General features: G+C 39.8%; 1 protein-coding gene across 1 annotated transcript in view; it reads right to left on the reverse strand.

Annotated features, from left to right (window-relative positions):
• Nucleotides 1-3,398: 3,398 nt before the first annotated feature.
• The window catches only part of VAT1L (vesicle amine transport 1 like), a 64,098-nt gene continuing 43,304 nt past the window's right edge, over nt 3,399-24,192 (reverse strand). Inside the window, exons 8-9 of the mRNA XM_056361132.1 lie at nt 8,480-8,563; nt 3,399-6,458 (exon numbers count right to left, since the gene is read on the reverse strand). Coding sequence (XP_056217107.1) covers nt 6,360-6,458; nt 8,480-8,563 — 183 coding nt within the window. The 3' untranslated portion in view covers nt 3,399-6,359. The remainder of the gene's footprint in view (nt 6,459-8,479; nt 8,564-24,192) is intronic.

Below are 24,192 nucleotides of genomic sequence, written 5' to 3' on the forward strand. Positions count from 1 at the left end.
TATAGTGGAACACATCTCTCTACATGGGAAATGTACTTACAGAGATTACCCAGCAGAAGAGCATAAAATGATTTGTACTGGAACCTGCAGCTTATCAGGAAAACAATGTTTGGCAGGGACACAGCTAATGTCTGGCAGACCGTAGCACATTTCCAGTGCTGGCAGTTGCAGAGGCAGAGCCGCTTCCAGCTGGGCTGCAGGTAGCAGGAGGCCGATTGATGGCAGCTGGGCCTTGGACCTGGGGTGGGCAGAGAGCCCCTGTGCCTGGCGGGCACAGCAGCTTGCAGGAGCAATGGGCATGGGTGGCACGAATGCTCCTGCCCCCACAAAAGTGCTCATTTCCTATTCCCCAAGCCCTCAGAATGCACAGAAGTTTCTTCTTCACTACTTTTCCCCATTCTTTTGAGCTAATTGTAGCGCCTCAGGATGGTCACTAAGCAAGCAAGGTAGGGGGGAAAAAAAGGAAAAAAAAAAAAAAGCTCTTCCAGACAGATCAAAGCCCTCCTAATCTCAAAAGGAAAACAAGCAGGCCCCCAGCCCTGCAGCCCTCCCTCAGTGACAGACCCCATCAACCCAAACCACAACCCTCTTTCCCTTTCTATAGCTGGCAGCTGCCCTCCCTAAGCCAAGTGGCAGTGGCATCTCTCAGCCCACCCATTTAATCCCTGGCTGCCCAGTTTGCAGCTTTGTCTAGTGGTGTCAGTACCAAACATTAAACTTCAGGAGGGTTCAGAAGCTAAGAGATCCAAGAGTCTTTCTTTGCCTGTTTAGATTAAGTTTTAGTTCAGTCAGTTTTAAAGCTTTTATCAACAACTGTGAAGACTGTTCCTTTCTAAATGAGAACTTGTTTTTTAAGATGGCAGGTGTATGAATTTTTAAGAGACAGAGCAGTCACTATAAGGGCGGTCAATGCTGGTTCCTGGCCTTTTTTTTCATCTTGCCCAAAATGCCTGTGCTTCCCATATATGAGAAGAAAGTTTCCACATGTGAAGGGTTAATCTACGTGTGTTAAATCCACTGGGAGTTTGTAAGGCATTCTGTGGGGGGGATGAAAGTGGACAGGATCCAGTGTTTTTCAGGAGGTAAAAAATGAATTTTCCTGAAGTGCTACCACAGAACAACAATGATAGTTGAGTATTGTAGGGACTCTAGGAACCCTGCAGAGAAAGGCTGGGACCCCCATGTCAAACCCGGTGAGAGGTGGCGGGGGGGGGGGGGGCTGCTAAAGTAGTTCCAAGGGGGATACTGACTTCAGCAACAGCAGTGCCGGTGTCAGGCACCCCTTTACACAGTATCAAGCTGCATCTATTGGACTTTCCCTGGCTTGGCTTTGCAGAGACCAGGCTGGCTGGGGTAGGAAGCCATGGTGCAGCTGCCCCGCTCACCTCCCACAGCTTCACAGACAAGAGATGGGAGCGAGACGGAGGCCTTTCCCTGAAGTGAGTCAGGTTTCCAGCAAAGTAGAGAACAGAGCACAGACCAGAAAGCCTTGGAGGCTGCCACACAGGAGTGCAACAGTCTGGGTGGTGACTAAACCCTACATCTGTAACAAACCACCTCACAAACTCCCTTTCAAGCATGCAAATAAATAAACAGATAACATGCTGCAGATTCGACTCACTTGTTACTCTTGGGCAAAGACATACATGATTCATTTATTTTCATGCATTCATTCTCTAACTCTTCATCATCTACACTGTTCTCACGCCACCTACCAGTTTCTCCACAGCATGCTGGTGGTGAGGTGCCCAATGCAGCATTGCTACCGATAGCAAAGACGAAGGCAATGTTCAGAAAACCACACCGTTTGCCCGCAGTGGTAGCTGACAGAGACAGGCCAGGTAAACATGAAAGGAACAGCTTGCTTAGGATCAGCTGAGCACAGTCAATCAGCACACAGCTCAGACTGAGGAGATAAAGTGACATTTGCATTTACACTCCAAGCTATTCTCTCAAAGGACAACGTTAGGATGTTTGCCTAGATGTTACAAATTACTTGGAGAAAAGGTGTCTTGATGCAGATAGCAATTATGGTGTTTTGATTGTTTTGGCTCTTTCTGTAGTCAAACAAAACACTAGCTCACACCAAGGGACTTAGGTGCTGCCGGGGGGAGAAACTCCTGCATGATTCTCTAGGAGCTGGAGGTTTTACGTGTGCTGTGTGCTGATAATCACAGCTATACTAGAAGAATCTTCTCTGACAGAAACCAACCAGAATTAATCACTAAGCTCACAGAAAATGAGAGGGGAAGCACAAAATGGAGGATGAGGTGAGACCTAGGGATATTCAGCATCCTAGGATGATTTTTGCATTTTATCTGGCCAGATGCCACACAAAGGCAGCCTGCTGCATCCCCACTTGCCTGGTAGCAGCATCTGTGTGTTAGATTGTGTGACAGTCGAGTATAGATGGCCCAGTGGGAAAGCTGGCAAAAGGCAGAGCTTTATTAGTAATCACTGAGACTTTGCAAAAGCCTATGACTGTTTGCTTACAGCCTCATCCTGACCCTATGATTAGGGATGCACTGATCCATTATTTGCTTATTACGACTTCAAACCAGAGGGCAGAAATTTACTCTGCTCCTCTTCACAATCATCCAGTGTTCATATGAGCTTTTAGATTACAAAGCAGATGCAGTAACTACTGAAGTGAGATTTTTCAGGGACATTACAGGCTTTAGAACATGTCCTGCACGACTGGGATGAACCCAAGCTAACATTTCCTCTTTGTTTAGATATTAAACTGAAGTTCATTGAACCATTTCTTCTTTTCATGCAGGAAGACCTTTAAAGCCATGTATTCAAGTACAGGCTTGAGATGACCTGTAAGATTTGGTAACTGTAATCCATTCTTTGAAAGAAAAGGTGTAAGCCTCCTTGCAGCCCGCGGTTGAGACCAAGACCCAGGCAGAGTGGGATTTTAGATGTAACCATGTCCTCCTGCTTTCTGCCAGCTCATTTGCTGGTGGCTAGTTTGGATCCTATTTTAAGATTATTCCCTCAGAGTATCTTCATTTCTGAAAGGAACTGTCTCTCTGAGGATAACTAACGTGTGTCCATTCATCTCCCAGTGCAATCAGAGTGCTAAAATTCTGGAAACTAGTTTCTATCTGTATCAAAATATGCTTCCCTGAACGCGTCGTGAATGCTGCTTATATAATGTCTTGAATTTCTTAGACTGTAACATTCAACATTTTACATCTAAATTTTTAATGTTCTGTACAATAGCACATTTGGCCACTTTAACAACCTCGATGTACTCTGTAATTAAAAAAAAATATCTGTATACTCCTCAGTGACCAAAATAGAAAATAAGACTTCACATTTTCCTTTTAACCAATTCCAAGTCAGTTCCCTAATGTGATCATAATATTAGAATAAAACATGTAACCCAAGGATAATGCTATGCTCAATATTTTATTTATATTTTTATGTAAACATAATTTGCTTTGTAGGCACAATATAACAAAAGCTCTAAAGCAACAAATACAATTAAACAGTGTCTCAGTTCACTTCAATCAGGCTTAAGTTAAAGAGAAGCTTTCACAGTTCTTTTAAGGCAAATTGAGAAATAATTGGTTTCACTTGAAGAAACTATCCAATTGTCTTAAGAGCTGTTTCAACAACACTGTCAGTAGTAAGCACAAACCTTCATTTCTACTATAGTAAGACTTGGTCAGTAACAAGTCCCAGCATTGTCATTTTGTATAGCATGCCCTCTACCAAGTCACACGTGATACTACTGTTTGTGGTATTCTAAAAGGTACTTAGGGCTTGCAGGCCAAATTCTGCTAGCACAAATCCTGCTTCCAGAACACACACCTGAAAAACTGCCACTCATTTCAACAGTAACCTTCACATATGCCATATTAATACCAGCAAAAACCCGAGCAGTTTAGTTTGCTGATGGCAATACTCATCTGTGTTGCACTTAGGTAGATCCAGAAGTATTCCTTTGTACTCACTGCAATTACCTGACATTCTGCTGATCAGAAAATGGCCCTAAAATTGGTATGAATTAGCATGAAGAGTATTTTTGCCTTGCTAACAAAACCAGAAAGAACTAGCCAACATTATTTCATTTGATTGTTGTCCCTATGGTGTCTGTGGCCATGACCAAGATCACCTATCTATTAGTTCTGAAGGGCAATTTAACTGTAGAGCCAACCATGCTGCGGTTTATAACAGAACGGATTTGCTATTCTGCTTGCCCTACTAATTTAAGGCCTTGAGAATGCCACTTTACTGCCAGCTCGAAGGTCACCAGCAATATTGCTCACTTTGGCGTCAAATCAAAATTCCTAGTTATGTTAAGGTTTGCTGCAGGACAACATCGTTACACTAACTGCAAAACAAAACTGGGCATGTTTCCTACCGTTTTCAGCTTATGAGTCGTGAAAACTTAATGGTCTTTCTTAAAAGCCCAATTGGCAAGCCCAATACATGGAAAACTCACTGAACATTTATTTTTTCTGTGGAAAAAGTCCCTGTTTGGGCCTGATACGGCACTGGAAGTGTAGGCAAGTCCAGCTTGAAATGAAAATCAACTATATTGAAGTTATGCATCAACATCTAGAGAAAACCAAAGTTCTGGTTCAACTAATATTTCAAAAGCTTTTTTGGCATTTTTCTCCAGTTACTACTTCTCATTATTTCTGAATATGTTTAACCCAAGGGAAACTCCTTCAGAATGAATATTCTGCACAATTATCTGGTATTAGAACAGCAACTTCATGAGTACAGTGTAAAGAGATGGACATTAATACTCAGGCAGCAAGATGCAACAAACAAAAAACCAAGAGAGAATCTTGTAAAACCACACATAAAAGTCATCCAGACCCACAAGTCCTTTCACACTGAGAAAAGCACTAGAAGCCTTCCCTCTCCAGTTTTCTGTATTACTTTTTAACTTCTGTTAACAGGATACTTGGAGATTTAGGTGAACAACTAGCCATGCCTGGGGAAAATACTTTATTTTGGAAAAAATATATTAATTCAAAGATACATGGCATTATACAAGGTCTCTTGTCATTCCTTTAGCATTTCTATTGTTGGTGACTGCAGTCATTTTGAAATAACTGTTTTAACGAGACAACTGAGGAGCTGAGTAGTTGCTGCTTGAATAGTGAAAGACAAGGAAAAAGTATTTACTTTTGTCATGTTTTCATATAGTTTCCGCTAGTGGGAGGTAGATAAGACTAGCTGGTCTTTGAATGCTCAATCCTGCAAATTAAATCCTACAAACATAACTGGACATACGGAGCAGAGCTTTTGCTAGAACTACTCAACTAGATAAAGTTATCCCTGTGCATAATTTCTGATGGGATTAATGCCTAAAATTCATTTTTAACAGGGTTAACTTCTGTAGGAGTTCAGCTCCAGCTTGATAGCTGATCAATACTTTAGCAATTCCAGAGCAGTAAACTCCACCGACAAATTCCATCCACATTCAGTTCCTTACCAATATGATTTTAAAATGAAATTTAAAATTGGTTTTGATTTTGGACACAGCTGAATCAATGTGTCCTTAGCAGAAGGTGTTCATCTGTCAATAACTGCTAATTGCTACAGGCAATTGAAGTTCTGTGTCTAAAAAGAGTGGTTCACTGACCACCTTCTTTGCCTACAACGTATGGGGTGACAGCTCAGATTAACAGGAAAGCATGACAGTTGGCACTCTGAATGATGTGTTTAATTACTGGTGCTGATGACTTAGGTGATTATACAATATGAATCAAAGTCTCTCAATTAATGATTTCTTGCATAATTTCAGATTCCACAATTATAAACGAGGTATTTTTGAAAATGAAGATAGGATTTGCTTATAAAATGATAAAGCAGGGCTGAGGAAAATGAAAACTCATCTTTTTTGCAACTTTTATCTGTGGTTCATAAAAGGAAATCTATTTTAACACTGAAAATGCACAAACTTAAAATCCTCCCTCCAGTTACTAGAATCTTCCAGACAGCAAGTGGGGAATTTTTTTTGTTACTGTTTCCAACTTGCAAAAAAAGCCCAACCTCCCCAAATAACTTTATGCAAAATGTTGGAATTTGCATGAGAAAGATGCCCATCTAAAATTACACAGTAAGTTAATAAGGCTTTTAAACCAAACAGAAAAATCCATGGGACTCCTACAGGGAAACTGGGTGTTACACAGGAATGTCATAATACTGCACTGGATGAGAATGGCACTGAGTTCAAAACAACAATGATCAACAGCTCATAGCTCAGCTGACTGCAGACAAATACAACACACACTGTACTACAGCATTTGTTCACTGATGCACAGAATAGATTTCCCAGTCTTGTTCCCTTCTACTTCCATCAATCTTTCTGCTTCCTCCACCTCCGGCTGTTACTGGATGAATGGCATGCGCTCTTTATTCTCATTGTCTCCTTCATGGTCTTCTTCCTCTTCTCCAGCCTCACTTGTCTCTGTGCTGTCATTGGCCATCTGTAGGATGAAAGATGAAGGACATCAGAGCACCTTTCACATCGTTTTATTTGTTCTTATTTCAGTTTGATTCATTTGATAAAGTGGCTTTAAGAATGAAAGAAGACATGGTTGCAACATGAAAATACACAGTCTGTCTGTGCAGAAATTTTGCTGACACTACACCACTTCCAGCTAAAATTGTAAGCTGTCCCCTCACAGCTGAATTACACAACTGAATGCTGCTTTGTAGGACAAATGGACTCTGATCTGTGCACTTGGAGCAAACTGGTATTAAAGCTCTCGGACAGAAAATACGACTGTGTAGGAAGTTTACAGAATGTGTGAGACCTCTGACTTACAACTCCTGTTATCTGTTCTTCCAGGCACACGTAACACTATGGTTAACACCAGGTAATGGATGGGATCAGGTCCCACATGAGGCATAATGTCATGAAAACTCAGAGAGCAAATGAAACTTTACAGAGCAGTGGATATGTAGATACTGGCAGAATATACCCATGGCAGTGCAAATTTCAGAGCATACAGGAGTGGGGACAAACTGTATTTCTGTATTTTATTGAAGATAGTAGTAGTAGGTAGTAGGCAATTGCAGAATTTTGTAGTTTAGGATAGCATTTAAGGAGCACGTGTTTTTTCACATGGGAATACTTATTAGAAACTCTGTAAAGATGTAAGACTCTCCTGTACCTCACCTTGTCTTTGGAGGCACAAGAATGTGGTTACCCGGACAGGCGGTAGTGTTTAACAGCATACATTAGTATGACTAAATTCTCTAACACGCCACCATTACCTCTCTTAGGGCACAAGAAGATTCTTGTATGAGCTTGTAACTATTTCAAAACTAAGGGAGGGACCCATTTACTCTTTAAAGAGAAAGGCAGAGACATTGTACCTTCCCTGTGTGATTACTAGCCTCTACTGGAAATAAACATCTCAAACACAACCTGATTTTAACGGAGAAAAGCAATGCTCTGAAGTTACTTATATTTTTTAATTAACACCCTTTCGTGAAAGTGTATCAAATTTGTTCTCACCTTCTAACAAATGGCTATTGTGATATAGACTATCAAGAGAAGAGATAGCATAAATGAATTAATATTGTTATGGATTCTTGTTTACAGTTTTAAGATGCAATTAATCTACAAAATAACATCCAATTTCCATATGTGAGGTCCCAAACGCCTTCCTTTTCCTTGCAGTAATTTTGTATGAGATTTGAAGCCAATTTTAGAGTAAGCACAAGTAAGAGCTTAACTGTAATTCCAGGTTCTTTTCTGTTCTTTTGAAACAGAAAATGTCTCGGGTCTGAAAGAAAACATCATATATCAGTATTGATTTGAAGTCAGTTTATCTTCTTTACTACTCTCTCCTACACCATCAGTGAATGTTTAGGTGTGAGCCTCGTTTTCATTAACTACTACTCTCTGTAATGATTCAGTAGCATGTTAAGTGCTCCAAATCCAGTGGATCTGAGCTCCATCAAAACCATCTTCCTTCAGGATATTTCTAGAAGGAAGTATTTAGATAGTATACTTCATATATTATTAAAAAAGCAAAAGACATTCCTACCAAAGGTATACTCTGACTTTCGTATGGGAATCGGAAAGCACTTCTGCATTTGTACACTGATGTAATATTGACTGTAGTTTTTTCTGTTCAATCCACTTATTAATACAAGGATGTTGTATTGCGTGAAATGTCTATCTGTTTTCCATCACAGGGACAGAAATAAATGTGGCAGTTTTACCCTGATGTAAGAGTTGCAGACTCATTTTTGGAGAGGCAGATAGCCATTCAGTACAGAAAAGTAACTGCTGGGACTCCAGGAATTACAATTATGTTTTCACTTTGGGTTAAATATATAAATTATTATTACTGGTTTTATTTAGGTGCTATGGATTTAGAAGAAAACAGTGTTAAAAAGAATATTGTAAGGGACATGTCTCATGTCTCCAAAAGTCACTACCATGCTTTAACTTGTGTGACTGTACACCATGCAGGTAGCGCTTTGCACTCACCAAGGGAGTGGGTGCTTTCTCCACATCCAGGATTAGTTTTCCGATATTTCCTCGGTCATGGATTCTCTGCATGGCCTCCTTCACCTGAAAGAAAGATAAGCTATTGATAATTTTCAGACACACACTAAGAGAAGCCTGAATTCCTTCCTTCCAAAAGCAGCATTTAAGGCATGGTATGTGCAAGGTCATTTAAACAGCTGCTTGAAGCAAAACTAATGGTTAAACATTTTTAGTGAATTTCTAAGACCTGATCTTTGCATTGTGCTTGCATGGGATGTGAGTCTTGATGACAGTTTCTGAATAGCATAATACACACAAAATGTTAACACAGTACAAAAGTAATGGTTAGCTGAGGTGTAGAGAGAAATGTAGGCTCACACAGTTAATCCTTACAGGTTGTTCATTAGATTTTCTCTTTGCAGAATATTTATCAAGAAACGCTACTTTCAGTGAAAGTATGAAATGTTTTTTTAATTGACTTGTGATGTTTTTCAATTAATTTATTTTGCGTTCATATAGAGGGAATGCCCTGTTCAGGCAGTGGCTGTGATTACTGCAATATGATGGTTCTCACTGCATAAGAAAGTATTTCTTTCCTCCTTTTTTTCCACTTTTTTTCCTCTTTTCTTTTAAATTTTAAATAACTAGTGTCCTACAGATACCACTAAGACTAGACTTTCAACAGCTGGCTGCAATTAGCACATGTGAGAAAGGACCAAAAACTTCTTACTAGTGCACTGGAGAGGAGCTTATTTTGATGTATGACATCTCAGAACTCATGAGAGCTCGGTGTTGATGAATTGAAATTGTGTGCATGTTGCATGGACTGTTCAACGTGCAGCATGCAGACCGCTATTAAATCACTGAAAATTGGAAGATGTCGAGAGTTTCCTCACTGTCATGGTAGGAAACTTCAGGAACTGAAGATGTACACGTAGAGGCTGTTTCATATCCTCATCACGCTATTTTTTGCTGGCATAACAGGATATGTTGAGACAAGAAAGAGTTTTATGTTAATAGGATCTGCCATATGTGACACAGTTTTATTGAATATTTTAAGAATAATAGCATAGAAGTTTGAAACAATATGCTGACTTGGGAACAGGTGAGTCCCAGAGTACATTTAAAAGCCTGAATTGGGGTCCAGGTACCTAAGATAATTACTGAATATCTAATATAGGAGGAGGTATGAGATTTTTACAATACAAAGTGAATACAGCTTTTGACTTCCAATTAAATTTAATGGATGCTGGGCACAAAATATCTTTACCACCTGTCCACCTTATTTTGAAAGCTGACTGCAGTGAACTCAATATTACAACTTTAATTTTGCGACGTGCTTCCCTCAAATAGTAAATACCAGACATAAAAAAAGTATCTGTTAGAACAAAAGAAATATTGCAGTGCAAAACACAGTGACTTTCTAACTTTGGGCGTAACTGTAAATTAACCTTGGAAAACACAAGCTTCTGAATCCCACTGGATAGAAGGTTGACCTCTAAATGTAGTCCACAAAATCACAATAACTGATGAAGTTACCTTACAGCATAAACAACACCTAACTACCCTGTAAGACTTGTTCTGCACTATGGACAGTATTCCTTTAAGAATATCCAACAAAGACTCTGAAGCAGCAGCAGCTGTATTATTTTTTATTACTCTTATTAGCCAAATCAAGCTTTTAGGAGTCTATAGCAGAGCATAAATAACCAATATAGATGTGACAGAATTGGAGAAATCAGGAAACACACTTACCCGTCCATTGACATTTATTACCAGAACATCATGTGGAAAGCAGGGTATGCAACATTTATTTTAATTTGGACCATATCATATTTGGCACGGCAAATTTGAGAAAATGTGCTTTCCCTGCATTTTTCATATGCACAGTATCAAATTTAAGACTCTGGAGAAAGGTTCAGAAGTTGTTTCCAGGGCATTTCTAAGTAGCTTGCAAATGCAAACAGCAGGTTGAGGCAAAGGGAACAATAAAACTTGTAACAATAATAGTGGCTATGGAATCCAGATGGAGCTATTAAAATATATAAAAATATCTGAAAAAAAGTTTGAAGAGCTGATACTTCATCTGTATATTTTAGTGTTATCTGCAACTTATTTACCCAGCTAGTCAAATTCTGTACTAGTGCAATGCCATTCAGTACACTATGTCTGTGTTAAAGAGACCCTGAGCTATTTTATAAATGAGTAATTTTTATGTTTACGGCTGCTAACAATCCATTTATTCAACAAAGACTGCAACTACTTGTTTCCCAAGGTGCCTGAATATTTAAACATCCCCTCTTAATCCTACAGAGGGCAGAAAGCATTAAAAACCTTTGCTATGCAAGTATGGTTAAAGCTTAAGTTGTTCTATGCAAACTATATAAAAGCACTTACTTTAACTGTAAAGATTTAAGTGCTGCATATAGCCTGCCTTTTGTGGAGCGTGGTACGGAGCTTCATCGTAAGTCTGTGCCTGAGTGCACATTACCAACAAAGATAGTGAACCATGCTGCACTTGGTTAAAATCAGACGCAGTCTTACTTAACTGGTACTCCAGTGAGGCATGTGGAAATCCTGGAATTTAATGCAGGTTTTCTGAAGTGGCTGAAGTTTGATTCACAATAAATATCCCTTTTCCAGGAGGAAGGATCAAAAGGGTGTCCCTCTTTTAACAGAATTGCATCCCTCAATTCCTTTTCACCAATTACTCTATATTGTCTGCTATTTGCGTTTGTCAGCTCAAATCCAAGTTTTTCTTTATATGGACACATCAGTTGAATTTCTTCTTGTGCAGTACCATCAGCAGAGGGTTCTTGGATTGGAAATAGTGCAAAGGAGTGTTTACTAATATAGAAAGTTTCCAGTGGAATAAAGGACACAAATTCTGTTGCCCTTTGTTTGCTTTCAGTATAGCTCAGTCCTTAGAAGGTCTGTGTCTGAACTAATGCTAACTACAGGTTTTAGCCTTGAGAGCCCCAAAATGGATGCAGTACGTACCACAGAGCTCTGCACTGGAATCGGGACTATTTATATGCATTAGTGGACAATTAGAAAATGCTTCCACTTTCCATGTTATTTATGTAAGGAAAGTTGGCAAACCAGTTACTGAAAAACAACAGACCCAGAATGCTGCAGAGCCATGCACTGCCCAGTGGATCCAACACAGGCACTCTTAGGCAGCAGTAGAGGAAAATTATTAATAGCAAAGGAGAAATAAAAGGAATCCCAAGTTTGCCTTCTCCCTCAAGCACATTTGCATTAATTCATATTGTAGTCTGATGTGCTGTTTTTAAGGATACTCTAGAGTAGAATCATCTTCCTCTATCTATTCAGTCTAGTGGAAAATGATAGCAAATGCAGGCAAAAGACCTTTTTAACTCAGTTTGAAACAATTTGCATTTGCTTTAGGGAATATGCTTTTATAATTGGAGAAACAATTTTGAACAATGATATTTTTCCCATCCCTTTCAGCTCTACAAACAATACAGTCATGGCTATGTTATCACATATCCTCATTCAGGTGTTTTTCAGCAGTGACAGTGAATCTGGAAATGACCTATCCAATAATGAGATCATCTGTAAAACAACAACAACAAAGCAAGGTCTAGAAAGACAAAACCAAAGTACCTCAAGGTCCTTTACAAGTCATGCTTACTACGCCCTGTGAGAAACACTCACGTTCTCATTTTCCACCATAACTCCCCAAGTGCTGCAGACTTGGAGCCATCTACGAGCTCCTTCCTCATACCACTCTGCTGGACCCAAGCAGAGGCACAAGGAATGTAACATATACAGCGTGTAAACAGGAATGCACAGAATCACTGCACTGTGTTACCATTATAGGCAAAATTTAGCAGCTTTAAGATTTCTTAGAAAATTTTAATCTATTAACACACACTTGCACAGTTACAAAGGTGTTACACTACCAATGCTACCAACACAATTCTTCAAAGAAGCCTGGACACAAACACAGGATAAAAAAACCCACAAGGCTGGCAAAGGCGGCCTGTTGCAAAAAAGCCCGTTCAAGTATATTTTCCTGAGGGGATGTTATGGTCAGGATCTTGGAGCTTCTCTTGAATCAGAGCCATTTCGGTCCATCTGTATTCTGTATCATATCGAGAACAGTGACCATTACTGTCAACAGACCTTGGTAGGGGAGTAAGAACAGAAATGCCTTCGTGTTACTGGTCAGAGAATATTCTAAAAGAGGTTTCACGCCAGTTGTGTTCTCTGGAATTATAAAGTTTGACAGCTGTACTAAATCTGCTCCAACAACGCCCTAGTGCCTCTCTTGGAGTACTCCTCAAAAATATCCAGAACGTTGAATATAGTGCCCTCTTTAAAATTTCTTATTCTGCTCCAAATAGGCTCATCTTCTCCAGCCTCAAATCTTTTCAAAATCAAGCTGAGCCACTTATCTTAACCAACAACGGTAATTTTCAGAATAGTTTAATACTTTCACCTCCTACCAGACTAGATTTTCTGCCTTCAGAAACAAGCTGTAATAACAAGGCCTCCCTCTAACCATTTTCGTACAGGTGAAGTATTGCAATAAGTTAGTATTTTTAAAAGTCTACATACAAGCTAAATAGACAAGCAAAGAAAAAGCAAGCTGACCAGGCACACTGGGTTCTAGATTCACGGGACAGCTATCTGCCTTGTCTTTCTACTTTCAAAGTAGAAAGCCTGAGCTCTACAGGCTTTCAAAGGCAATGCAAGTGATGATACACAGTAAAGAATAGGATTTTGGAAATTCTAATGATGGATGTCTGGAATTCCATGTGAGTCTTACAGATTTTTAAAACCTGAATTGAGAAAGCTCAATACTTGTTCTCCTCAATGAGAACTTCGATATAACTGGCTGTGCCAATAGGTGTTTGCAAATTTAGAAATGGTGCCATGGTCAGGGTAATGGCATCCAACATTCTGCTCAACCTCCCTTTACTGATCAATAAGTTAAAATTATTGAATATTATAATCCTGTCCAGTTCATACAAAAGCAACATAAAGAAAACAACAGGAAAAACCTCAGCACATCTCAGGACAATGCTTCAACTCTGTATGTACTTTGGGGCATTCTGTTTGTCTGGTTTGGGTGAGCGTTTATTTCCGTGTTTTGGCATGGGGAAAAGATTAGTCTGTCTTTTACTTTGTGGGTTTTTTTAACGATACCTTTCCAATAGAGTAGGTTGTCAAAATGACTGTGTTACTGATTATATTGGATTTGGGGAATTTGATGTAATTTTACAAGGACTAATTATGTACCTTGAAATTACTGATACTTAGGTCTTGATGCTACCTATTGCCAAAATAAGCCAAAAATTAAGCAATTTTTAAAGTTTGTCTGTGAAATCTTAAAATGGTATTTTTTTGTAAACAATGAAGTTGTCACTGCAGCAAAGAGAATGATTTCAACTAGGCTGTAGCTCTCAGAGATGCCTATATAGTCTCAGTTGATCAAAACAGCTAATTTAATAGTATCACATTAGCTCTAGATATCGTTAAAGATAAATAGCATGGTATTATAAATACAAAAGATTTCCTGTTCCCTGCAGCAATGGGACACTGAATTGATATAGTATCTCTAAAAGAAAGGCAGATTTCCGTATTTCCTTAGCTAATAACCCATGGCAGACTATGATTTGCAAAGTTCTTATTTCACTAAAAGCGAAAGAGAATACCCTGCAGTAACAGCCATAAATTATTTTCCTCTACAAAATACAACACCAGTGTATGCACTGGGAACATGGTGTGATTTTATTGTAGTCATTCTGTCATTAGCAAGCTGATAGCTTTTCTAATTTAAAGTAAGTACAAGCTTGCATAAAAAAACTGATAAAAACAAGAATTATTTTGGTTTCTTACTAGCATTTCTAAAATGGTAAAGTACTAATAATAGCAGAATACTAGTAGTAAAGTACTAATACTGCAACTAAGAAACCAGCTTCTAGAAACTGCGTTATGTCCACAAACGACTTACGTAAGTTTAATGAAGCTCTCTGTCAGCACTCCTGACTAATTGCAATACATTTCTATGTGAGAAACACATGTTCAAAAAGCGTAAAATTAAGCACGTAACCAACCAGACAGGAAAAAAAGATCTTCATACTGAAACTAAAAATAGCAGCCACAATACATTTTTTTACTCAAATAGTTTCTTCAAATCTAAAATAATGAAAACCAACATGTATTTCAAACAGAGCAAGTAACATAATATGCTATCAGACTATGACATCACATTTGGATATCGGCAGCTAGCTTCTGATTACATAGGTTTTCCATAGCTTTTGATGGGACTGTGTAACCCCAGTCCATTTTAAACTGACTAAAAGACTTCCTTCCCTGAAATGCATCTTGTATACCCATTGTACACACACTAGGTTTTTTCCTATGTTCTCCCTGGATTTTTCTTCTTTGTTTTTAGCACTATGTTTTTCACAGGTAAAATTAGTAACTGGAACAGATTTCTTGTCTGGCTTTTCATCTCGAGTCATTCATTTCAGGTCTCCACCTCTACTGTCCTGGTAGTCGTGGCATTGATCCTTCAATTTCCTGAAGCCTGCAACTGAAGTGAGACGAAGTGAGGAGTGCCGTCCCTTACAGAAGCTATCTTATGATTTAACCCTGGATCCACATTACAGAATAAGCTTGAGAACTCTACTGAGACCATGATCACTTTGGAAAGTTCCTGAATACAGATGTTTTCCTGAATGTAAGTCTCACCCTTTATAAATAATATATGCCTGAAACAAATAATTATACTCCAACTTTGTATTGCTACTGTCAAACCTCCAGTTATTTACCCATTTTACTGAAACTAATTTGTTGGCTGTTCTGCATTCGAAATCAAGAACCAACAGTAGTCTCTACTGAGATATTCATAAATGCTTGCTGACGTTCAGTTGTCTATAGAACTTCATTTTGTTATCAGAATACAGCAAAGCAGCCTACCGCTTTATAAATACAAGGCAAAGTTAAATGGAAAATATATTACTAATTATCTGTTGCACCATTTCACAGTGTGAAAGACAAATGGAGCCTGCCTAAGAAATGGATGCTATTTTCAAGCCTTTAGATATTATTTTAAACATAATGATCCATTTCTGTATTTGGCTCGTATAAAGAACCAATCTCAGGAGTACAATCTTTAAGAGAGACTGCGAAGTTGGAACATTAAACTGCTCACTACGCCAATATAACACATCGGGGGTTTTAGGCCCATCTTAGTAATCGGGATGTTTAGTAGAGAGAAACAATGAAGGCAACATGCCATGGAAAAACTTCCTAGTGGAAATGTCAAAACATAACGCTTTCATCATCCTATATGAAGCTGTTCAGCTCAGTAATGTAATGAATTTCATAATTTATTTATTTTTTAAGTAAAGTTATTCATTTACTTCAAAGAAAAAAAAAAAAAAAAGAGAAGGAATTAAAAGACACTCTTGCAACAGGGGAGTGGGTATTCTTCTAATTCCATGAGGTTGAATGCAGTTTGCTGCACAAACTGGCATCTACAGATGACAGTGTCATTTTTGCAATGACTTTCTCTACCCCTCACTCTCAGCTAAGGCAGGCTTATTGGATGGTGGCAGAGGACGGTGTACTTTCTCTTCTTGGGCACCTCCGGTGACAGTGGGTTTCCCCGAGGTATATGAAAGGATTTCTGCTTACAAGAAAGGCACCCTTCATTCCTCTTTTTGGTAAATTAGGCCATAGTACAAAAGGCTAAAGAATCTTATGCCAAGGTTACAAATGTAATCCAAGCCAGAAGTGAAATTAGTTCAATTATCTCGGTATAATCTGTCAAACTCGCCAATCATTCTAATGCTGTATCATTACATGTTGTCAAAAAGATGATCAGCATCCAAATAAAGGGAACGTCCCTCGCCTCCAGATGAGCACAGTGGAACACAGCATTAATTTAGTTTATGATCTACAACTATAATTTTCCCTCTCATTAGTTCCACACCTTTAGGTTAAAAATTACTGTTTATTTTTACACATCATCTCAAAGAAAACTTTTGTCCTCTGTTTTCACACTGAAAATGTCCAAGCCTTCCAGCAGGTGAAGAAGCCATGTTCCCCTCTAGCCATGAAATAATCCCCTCATCCACTGTAACCTGTGCTGCAAAGATCACCCCAAAAAACTTACTTTTCCAGCTATGTCCCTTCCCTCTTTAATCCCTCCCTGATTCTTCAGATGAAAAGCGAAGACGTAATTGGCAACATTTAGTCTCTGCATCTGCCCATCAGCCCATCTTTTCTGCCCACATCACCTCCTAAGAGCACTTTCACCCACTATTATTTCAAGCACTCACACGATTTTTCCTGTGCTGCACTTACACATAAAAAAGTCTCTAACAAAGACAACCCCAAAGCTGGCGCTTTATGATTCTTTATGGCAATCCCCAAAATGCCAATGATGTCACTACACCCCTCAAATCCTTCCTAAGTCTCATTTGGTGTGTATATGGGAGGCTGAAAACAGCTGATTATTTGAGAAGTAGCTGCCACAGTCATGCGATAGCTACCCCGTGCTCCCTCACCTCCTGGCTCGTACCACCTGATGCTCTTGGGCAGTTTTTGAAGCAGGGATGGTGTCTTCTTAGGGGTGCGTATATCTGTCAACAGAACCCCCACCTGATCATAGCCAAGCCTACTAATTAGAGCTGTAGCACACTGAAACACTAACAGCACCTTTTAACCACCTGTCATCGTACAACCAATTTCATAGACAAGTAAAAGAGGTGGAACAAAGCACTTTGCAACAGGAAAAAACAGCTTTATCCTGAGGCTGATGTACTTCTGTTATTCAAAGAATATGGGTAGAAAGGAGAAAGCATCCATTTAGCCTGCTTAACCATCAGAAACAGAATCATGTCTTTTCTCAAAAGTTTTGTTTGTTTGTTTGTTTCAACTGTATTGTCAATGCAAGAGCTTTCAAATTTAGAAGAGAAAGAAACAGCAGTAAGGTACAGGCCAAATACAAGAAATACAGAAACTAGCAAAGAGGTTTAGGTAATTGTCTGAACATACAGGCATATGCCAGAACTTAAAAGTTACAAGCCCTGGTTCAGAAATAGGTTGGAAAAGACCAAGAAACATTAGATTGTTTCACAGGATCTTTCTAACACTCGATATGGTCTTTGGTTGGGTATTGTGCAGAACAGGTCCAAAAATCCACTTCCTAGTGCTACTGTGAGCTTCAGTAGATACTGGAAAGGAAAGCACACAGCATGACAGCTACTTTTTGAGAAGAATTTGAAATATTCTGTGTATATGGCCAAATTTCACTCCCTGTTCCACTGATGCAACTTCTCTGACATCACTGGCTTGCACGTGAATGAGAAGAGCAGGTATTGAAAGAGGATAAAAGTCTCAGTATTCCTTTGTCAACTAGTAGTGTTCAATAGGCTTCAATTACTTGAACACACATTCTGTAAATCAGTATTATCCTTCACACATTGTTTTCATGCAGGTCAGTACTTTCCTGGCAGAGCATGAACTTTCCATTAGGAGAACTCGGTATTCTCCTTACGAAAGCCAAGGGAGCTTCCTCCTATTACCCTCGCCCTCATCCTCTATATGCTGCGAAAAAAATAAAGAGAAGTTTAGCTTCTGCATTACTTCCATGCAGGGGCTCTCTGAGAGAGAGAAAAGCTGTCTGCAAGAGCATTCCTTACCAATTAATTCCTCTCTTGCTCACTGTCGTATGTCTGAGAAGCCTGCAACTGCATCATGTCTGCAAAATCACACGGCCAGGATCTCCATGGTGATAGTGTCATGCGGTATGCAAACATCAGCTGGCTAGTCAAGGTTACTTTGGCAACCCAAGTGTCACAGGTAATGATCCAAATCTTGTTCAGATTAATGGAAGAATCCCGTGAGTTAAAAACGTGCCCATTTTTCATTCTAGGGCTGGTTCTGTTCTGTTGCTGTTTGTAACAGACACTATTTTAATAAGCCCAGAGCTATCTCCACTAGAATTACAAACACTAATATCAATAATACTTATTTAAGCATCATTTGTATGCAGTAATGAAGAAAAAGATGCATACTGCAGTCTATTCTAGCTGAGACTCCACGTAGGCAAAGCTTTAATATTACAGCTTTCGTTAGTGCTTTAAGGCAACATGATTTTTATTTCAGACTCGCTCCTGTGGTCTATTACAAAGCAACGTTGTCTTTAATATAACTCGTAAGCTGCGCTGTATTTGCAGACGCTCTTCTCTGACCAGGAGAAGAGTTTTCTTTCACGTCATTGGCATATACGGCTTTTAAAACTGAACGCAGCCCTCTCTACAAAGGGAAATCATGCAGCCTGTCTCCATGGCTGTAGCTTTGTTCTATGGAAGGGAGGAAACTCCAGAAACCAAGGATAACAGTTTCTAAACTTGCTGGCAGCTCTGAGGGAAGTGCACTGGTGTACTACTCCACATAGATTTCTGGCAGGGCATTAGGGTGCCGAAGTACAGAGCGAAAGGAAATCTCCCTTTCAGGCTACATTTGCCACAGCCCTGTTAACACAGCTCAGGCTAAGAGAAGGGACAGAACACGGGCTCCCTGGACACCCTGTGACACAGGCAGGGACCAGGCACTTGGCTCCTCTCCACTGGTGACTGTGTCCTTCTACTCTCGGTGACATCTCTCAAAATATAGTCCTATTTTTTTGCTGGCATATTTGCTCCTCCTCACTAAACTTGCAATGTCTCTGTCAGGTTTATGCAATGTGATGTACTGGAATAATATTTAATTGGAAAACATGCTGACTTTTTTTTAAGGCTTTTTATTTTTTTTAATGAGTTTGCAATACTTCCCTTTCTCAGGCTAAGTCTTCTGCACAAGCTTTTGTAGAAAAGCTGTTTGCCTGGGGGTGATTACTGACAATCACCCTACCATAGACACAGTTACCTGGACAAAACCATCCTTTTGCTGGTAGGGATTATTTCCCCAGGAGAAATGGAATAACCTCTATTGACCACAACACACTTCCGTGGGAATGATCTGCATTTGTGATAGGAATATTTTCCTTGCACTGTGCAGCAGAATAACTAGCAGAAAAGTGCTTCTTGTATTTAATTGATCTAACTGCTGTGACAAAATACTCCAATTGCGTGTCTGCGTGGCACCTGGGTATGGGTATATGGGAGGCTGGCAAACCTGCCATCTGCAATTGCCCTCGACTATCCTCACTTTCCCAGGCTGATTCTCCTCTCTTCCCTACACCAGTAATTCTAAAGAGACCTCTCAAATTCTCTTCGTTCTCCTGGAGGCTGAGGGTATGCAGCACCTCGCAAAACAGATGAAAGCGAAGCATAATATTACAGGATTTTGAATAGGCTCTGTTCCTGCCCATGGTGAATACAGCCAGCTCTTAACATGCAGAAATCAAGCACTGAGAAAAAATGTGCATGGGGAAAACACGGATACAATCAAAATCAGCCACTAAAGTGTTAAACAGTATTGTTAGCAATGATTTTTAGAATATTTTAGACACAGGAATAGGAAACTAACTTGGGTCGTGGAGTCTGTTTCCTTGCTGTGAAACTAACACATCATGTCATCCTGCTAGTATACATCTAAAATCAAAAACTATGTTATCCAACCCACTTGTTTATGCTCTGTTACACACCAATGGTTTCGCCTGCATAGGTGAAAATGGAAAGGACTTTTTAAATCCCTTTCATTCCTCCATTGCCATTCACAGCTGCGAACAGCAGCTCTGGCCTCTATTTCCTTCTGCTGCCTGTCAGCAAGGAGAGACCTTTTCTCTGGAATACCTTTTAGCCTCTCTGTATGTTGCCATGGTAGCAAGACTTAAAACCAGACCCAAGATGAGAAAAATGTCAAAGGAATAAAAACTGACGCTACAGGCAAATTCTGGCTCTGAGTCCTCCCTCGGCTATTGAAGATATCTATTAAGTTATACATCTTTTAGATGGAGAGCTACAGCCGCAGAACGGTGCTGTTTTCACTCTTTCCTTATTCATATAAGCTCCTGCTGACGTCAATGAGTATTTGTTTTGCCTCAGTAAAATTCAAGGAAAAAGATTTAAAGCCTTATAATTACAGAATAACCGAGCCAAATCTTGCCAGCTTTTTACTTACAGAGTCAACAGGGATAAAGCAGAAGAAAAGGCAGAACCAACATCAAATTAAATATTTAGAAGTACCAAACATCAGTGCCTAGCTTATCAATTTGGTGGGACCTTTCCTACATGGTAAAAGAAGAAAAGGCATTGAAATTCATCAACAGAGAATTCCAGCAAGTTAGGACAGCACAGGGGTGTTCAGCACTTCGGCAGCTAAACACTAGTGTTTTGGCTGCATGGGGAACGCTATAGAAAGAACATCTCTGTAAGACTGTGTGGTATTATCTTAGAAAACACCTGTACAGAGTGAGAAGGAAAGCTATTTTTGATTTAAACTGGCACAGCACAACTTTTCTCAATATCACTTGTTATTAACATAAGGTTGAAGAGAAAGGGAGGCTTTTTTTTGCATTAATACAGGAAATAATTACCTTATTACTTTCAAAGTTAAGGGCTGTTTCTGAAAGGTAGAGATCGGTGAAGAAATCCCTGGAACACACTCAAGCAGAAAAGCCACATCTTGTGAATCAGGATGAAGCTTTAAGGATCCCATGCTGGAATTTCTTTTAGAGCAGCAACAAAGCCAGAACCCAAATTGTCTGCAGCAGTCTGTCCAGTTGATAGCACAATACAATCGTATGGACTCTACACTGAGATTAACCAGTCTGAAGACTGGCATAGTGCTGTGTGGAAGGAATAAAGAACTGTTGTGACAAAGTTTAGAAGTTTCCCAAATCCACTGATGAAAGGGGGATCCCTCTTACATCACAATTCTGGTTGCTACTATACGCCTGTGAGCCAACAAATCCCAGATGCCATCTGAGTCTCTGGGATGGCTGGTAGAAATTACGATAGCATGGTCCCAATTTATACTAGGAAGATGGCTTTAAGCACATCAAAGCCACAAGCAGAGGAGCTCAGAACTGTCACCTTTATGGTACTCTCCTCCATTCTGAGCAATAATGCATCTTACAGAAAGCTGCAGCCAACTGTACATGCAGGGATGCCCCAGACACTCCTGAACCTTGGTATTTAAAAGCGTAGTGGTTCAGATACCACTCTAGGGAGTCTGGTTTGATCCACAGCAGCAGATCTCACAATGGGGAAAATTCCTTTGGCTGCAAAGGAGTTTTGGCAGTCGCGGGCAAAAGAAACAAGCCCTCAGTATTTGGTTAAGATGCAGCAGTCTCCTGCCTAAATTGAATTCATATATCATGTTCAGTTTGGTGTATTCCATCACAATCTGTTGTAACAATTTATGGCAGGAAATAAAGTTTATTCATCACTATGCGATAATAAAAAAAAAAGACATTTTATCTTGTTATGGACTATCAAAGCTCCATGACATCAGCCTTTAAACTCTTGCCTCAGCAACACTGCCCTGTGATCTCTCTGAAAAAAACGTCTGGAGAACAACTGCACCAACCCACAAATATGTTTCATTTGTTCTCTTTCACATCAGCATGTTCTAATAGTTATGACTGTCACCAAACGCACCCCCTCCTCCACCCCTAGAACATGCAGACTTAACTGTAAGCATAACTGCTCTGCCTGGTGGTGTATTGTTGTCTTTCCAACTATAATGCCTAGGCTGTAAAGGTGGATGCTGTTGACCTCCCCTCCACAGCCTTGCAGCAGCAATCCTGTCTGGTTACTTCTCTGTGGGAATCTGGCAAACAGAGATCCCTCTTCACACACAAGTGAAAGATCAGCCAGCCTTTCTGGAACTATATTGTTTCACAGCCATACGAGAACTCCAAGTCTGAAATACTTCCAGAACCACAGCTTTTCACACAGACTGTCTAGACACTTGCAGGACACTATTTAAAGACAGAAGATTTTTTTTTCTTTGACACAGTATTCTGAATTGTCTCTGAGCTAATGAGCTTCGAGGTCTTCCAAGTCAATCCAAGTCTTCTGCCTCTGGGCAAAGGGGCACAACCAGTGCCACTTGGGGGTGGGGGGAACCCAACACACCAGCCTGCCAAATATTAGGCGATTCCTGAACAAGCATTTGTCAAGAATCAATGCCAATTCTACCATGTTTTTGTATACACATGCAATTACACCAGAATATAATGAAATACCAAAGACTGGGCTCTTTTCTGCAGGGACTCTGCTTCATCCGAGCAACACTGGGGATTACGGGGCCCTGACTGCCCAGGTTTCCAGGCACAGCAGACTTCACAGTAATGGCAGTGTTAAACCTTCACAGTGACAGCACTTGAGGGTATTATTTGTGGATTTAACACAGCTTCACTGTATGGCTGTGTGCAAAGCATCTGAATTACATGCCTTGGTTTCTTTGTCTTTTAAGACAACACACAATACTTAGATATTCCAGAGTAATACTGCAGTGTGCTAGTGCCTCAGTCAGGTGGCCCTTTAAACCATACCACAGCTTTAGTGTACAAGCTGCTACAATTTTTTAGTGTTCAGAGTCAAATAACATAAGAGAAGTATTCTAGAAAGCTCAAAGTGCCTTTTCTATACGCTGTTTCTTTTATTCTCTCTAACCAACAGTCCTTGTCATGTTAGAAGCTGGATATTGGTGCAGCTGAAACCCTGTTCTGACCTCATACGACTGTTAATATGCTTCAAATGCAATCAAATTAGGGATAATGCAACCTGAGCTCACCCAGGTAAACTGGAGTTTGAGGCATGAATAAAGATGGACATTTAACTCCTATGTGTTATTAGTACTAGTTACTCTGCCTCATTAAAGGATGCGGACCTACACACACCATTTGGGTTTGTGTGCGTACAGAAGAAATAATTTGTGCTATCTCTTTTTTGCTACTATGGTAAAAAAACTAGAGGTTTGGGGGAGGGAATTTTTATTTTTTTTTACAGTTGTATGTTTAGACCAAAAGCCCTTCCAAATACCTTCTGGAATCCAACAAAATCAAAAACCCACATGTGTTTACTTCCTTGCTCTTTCCCAAGCTTTTATCAGTAACTGTTCATTCAAATTTCTGTTTATTGGCAACAAAACATTTGTGTTTTAAATAAAGGAGACATTTCTTTGTGTGTACCTCACTAGAGAGGATGTGCTTTGTTTTAGGAAGCTGCAAAAGTGCAGAAGACTTTCCAAAAGGAAGGTCCCTTTTTATCTCATATTACCTGACCAGCACTCCATGCTGATGGCCTATATTACTCCCAGCTCATTTGTCTTACAGTCTTGTTCCAGTTCTCTAATCCACCAGCACCACCATTCCATAATTGGATCTTCACAAAAAACTCATTTCTACAACCTTGCTATTCCAGACCTCTCTATAGCTTACCAGCACCACCATTTCTTTTGGTATTTCTCACCAACACTTTCAAACCCAAACTTACAGCACAACCTGCATGACATCCGTCTGTGTCCTTTTTCTGTCCTTTAACCTTCCCTGTTGTGGCCTTTCTTCTCTGCCTTGCAGTAGTAGGGGCCGCTGACTGTGCCTTGCTTGCTTCTACTTGAACCCTGTAATAAGATTCAGCTTCATGAAAACCTGCGCTTCTTCCCCTACCTTTCCCAAATGGCAGATGACTTTTTTTGGAAGTCAGGCACAAAACCTGTGACCAACATGACTTCTGCCACTGTAACTTTTCATCATATTTTCTAAACAATTA

The sequence above is a fragment of the Falco biarmicus genome, chromosome 15, assembly GCF_023638135.1.
Source record: "Falco biarmicus isolate bFalBia1 chromosome 15, bFalBia1.pri, whole genome shotgun sequence".
Classification (NCBI taxonomy): Eukaryota; Metazoa; Chordata; class Aves; order Falconiformes; family Falconidae; genus Falco; species Falco biarmicus.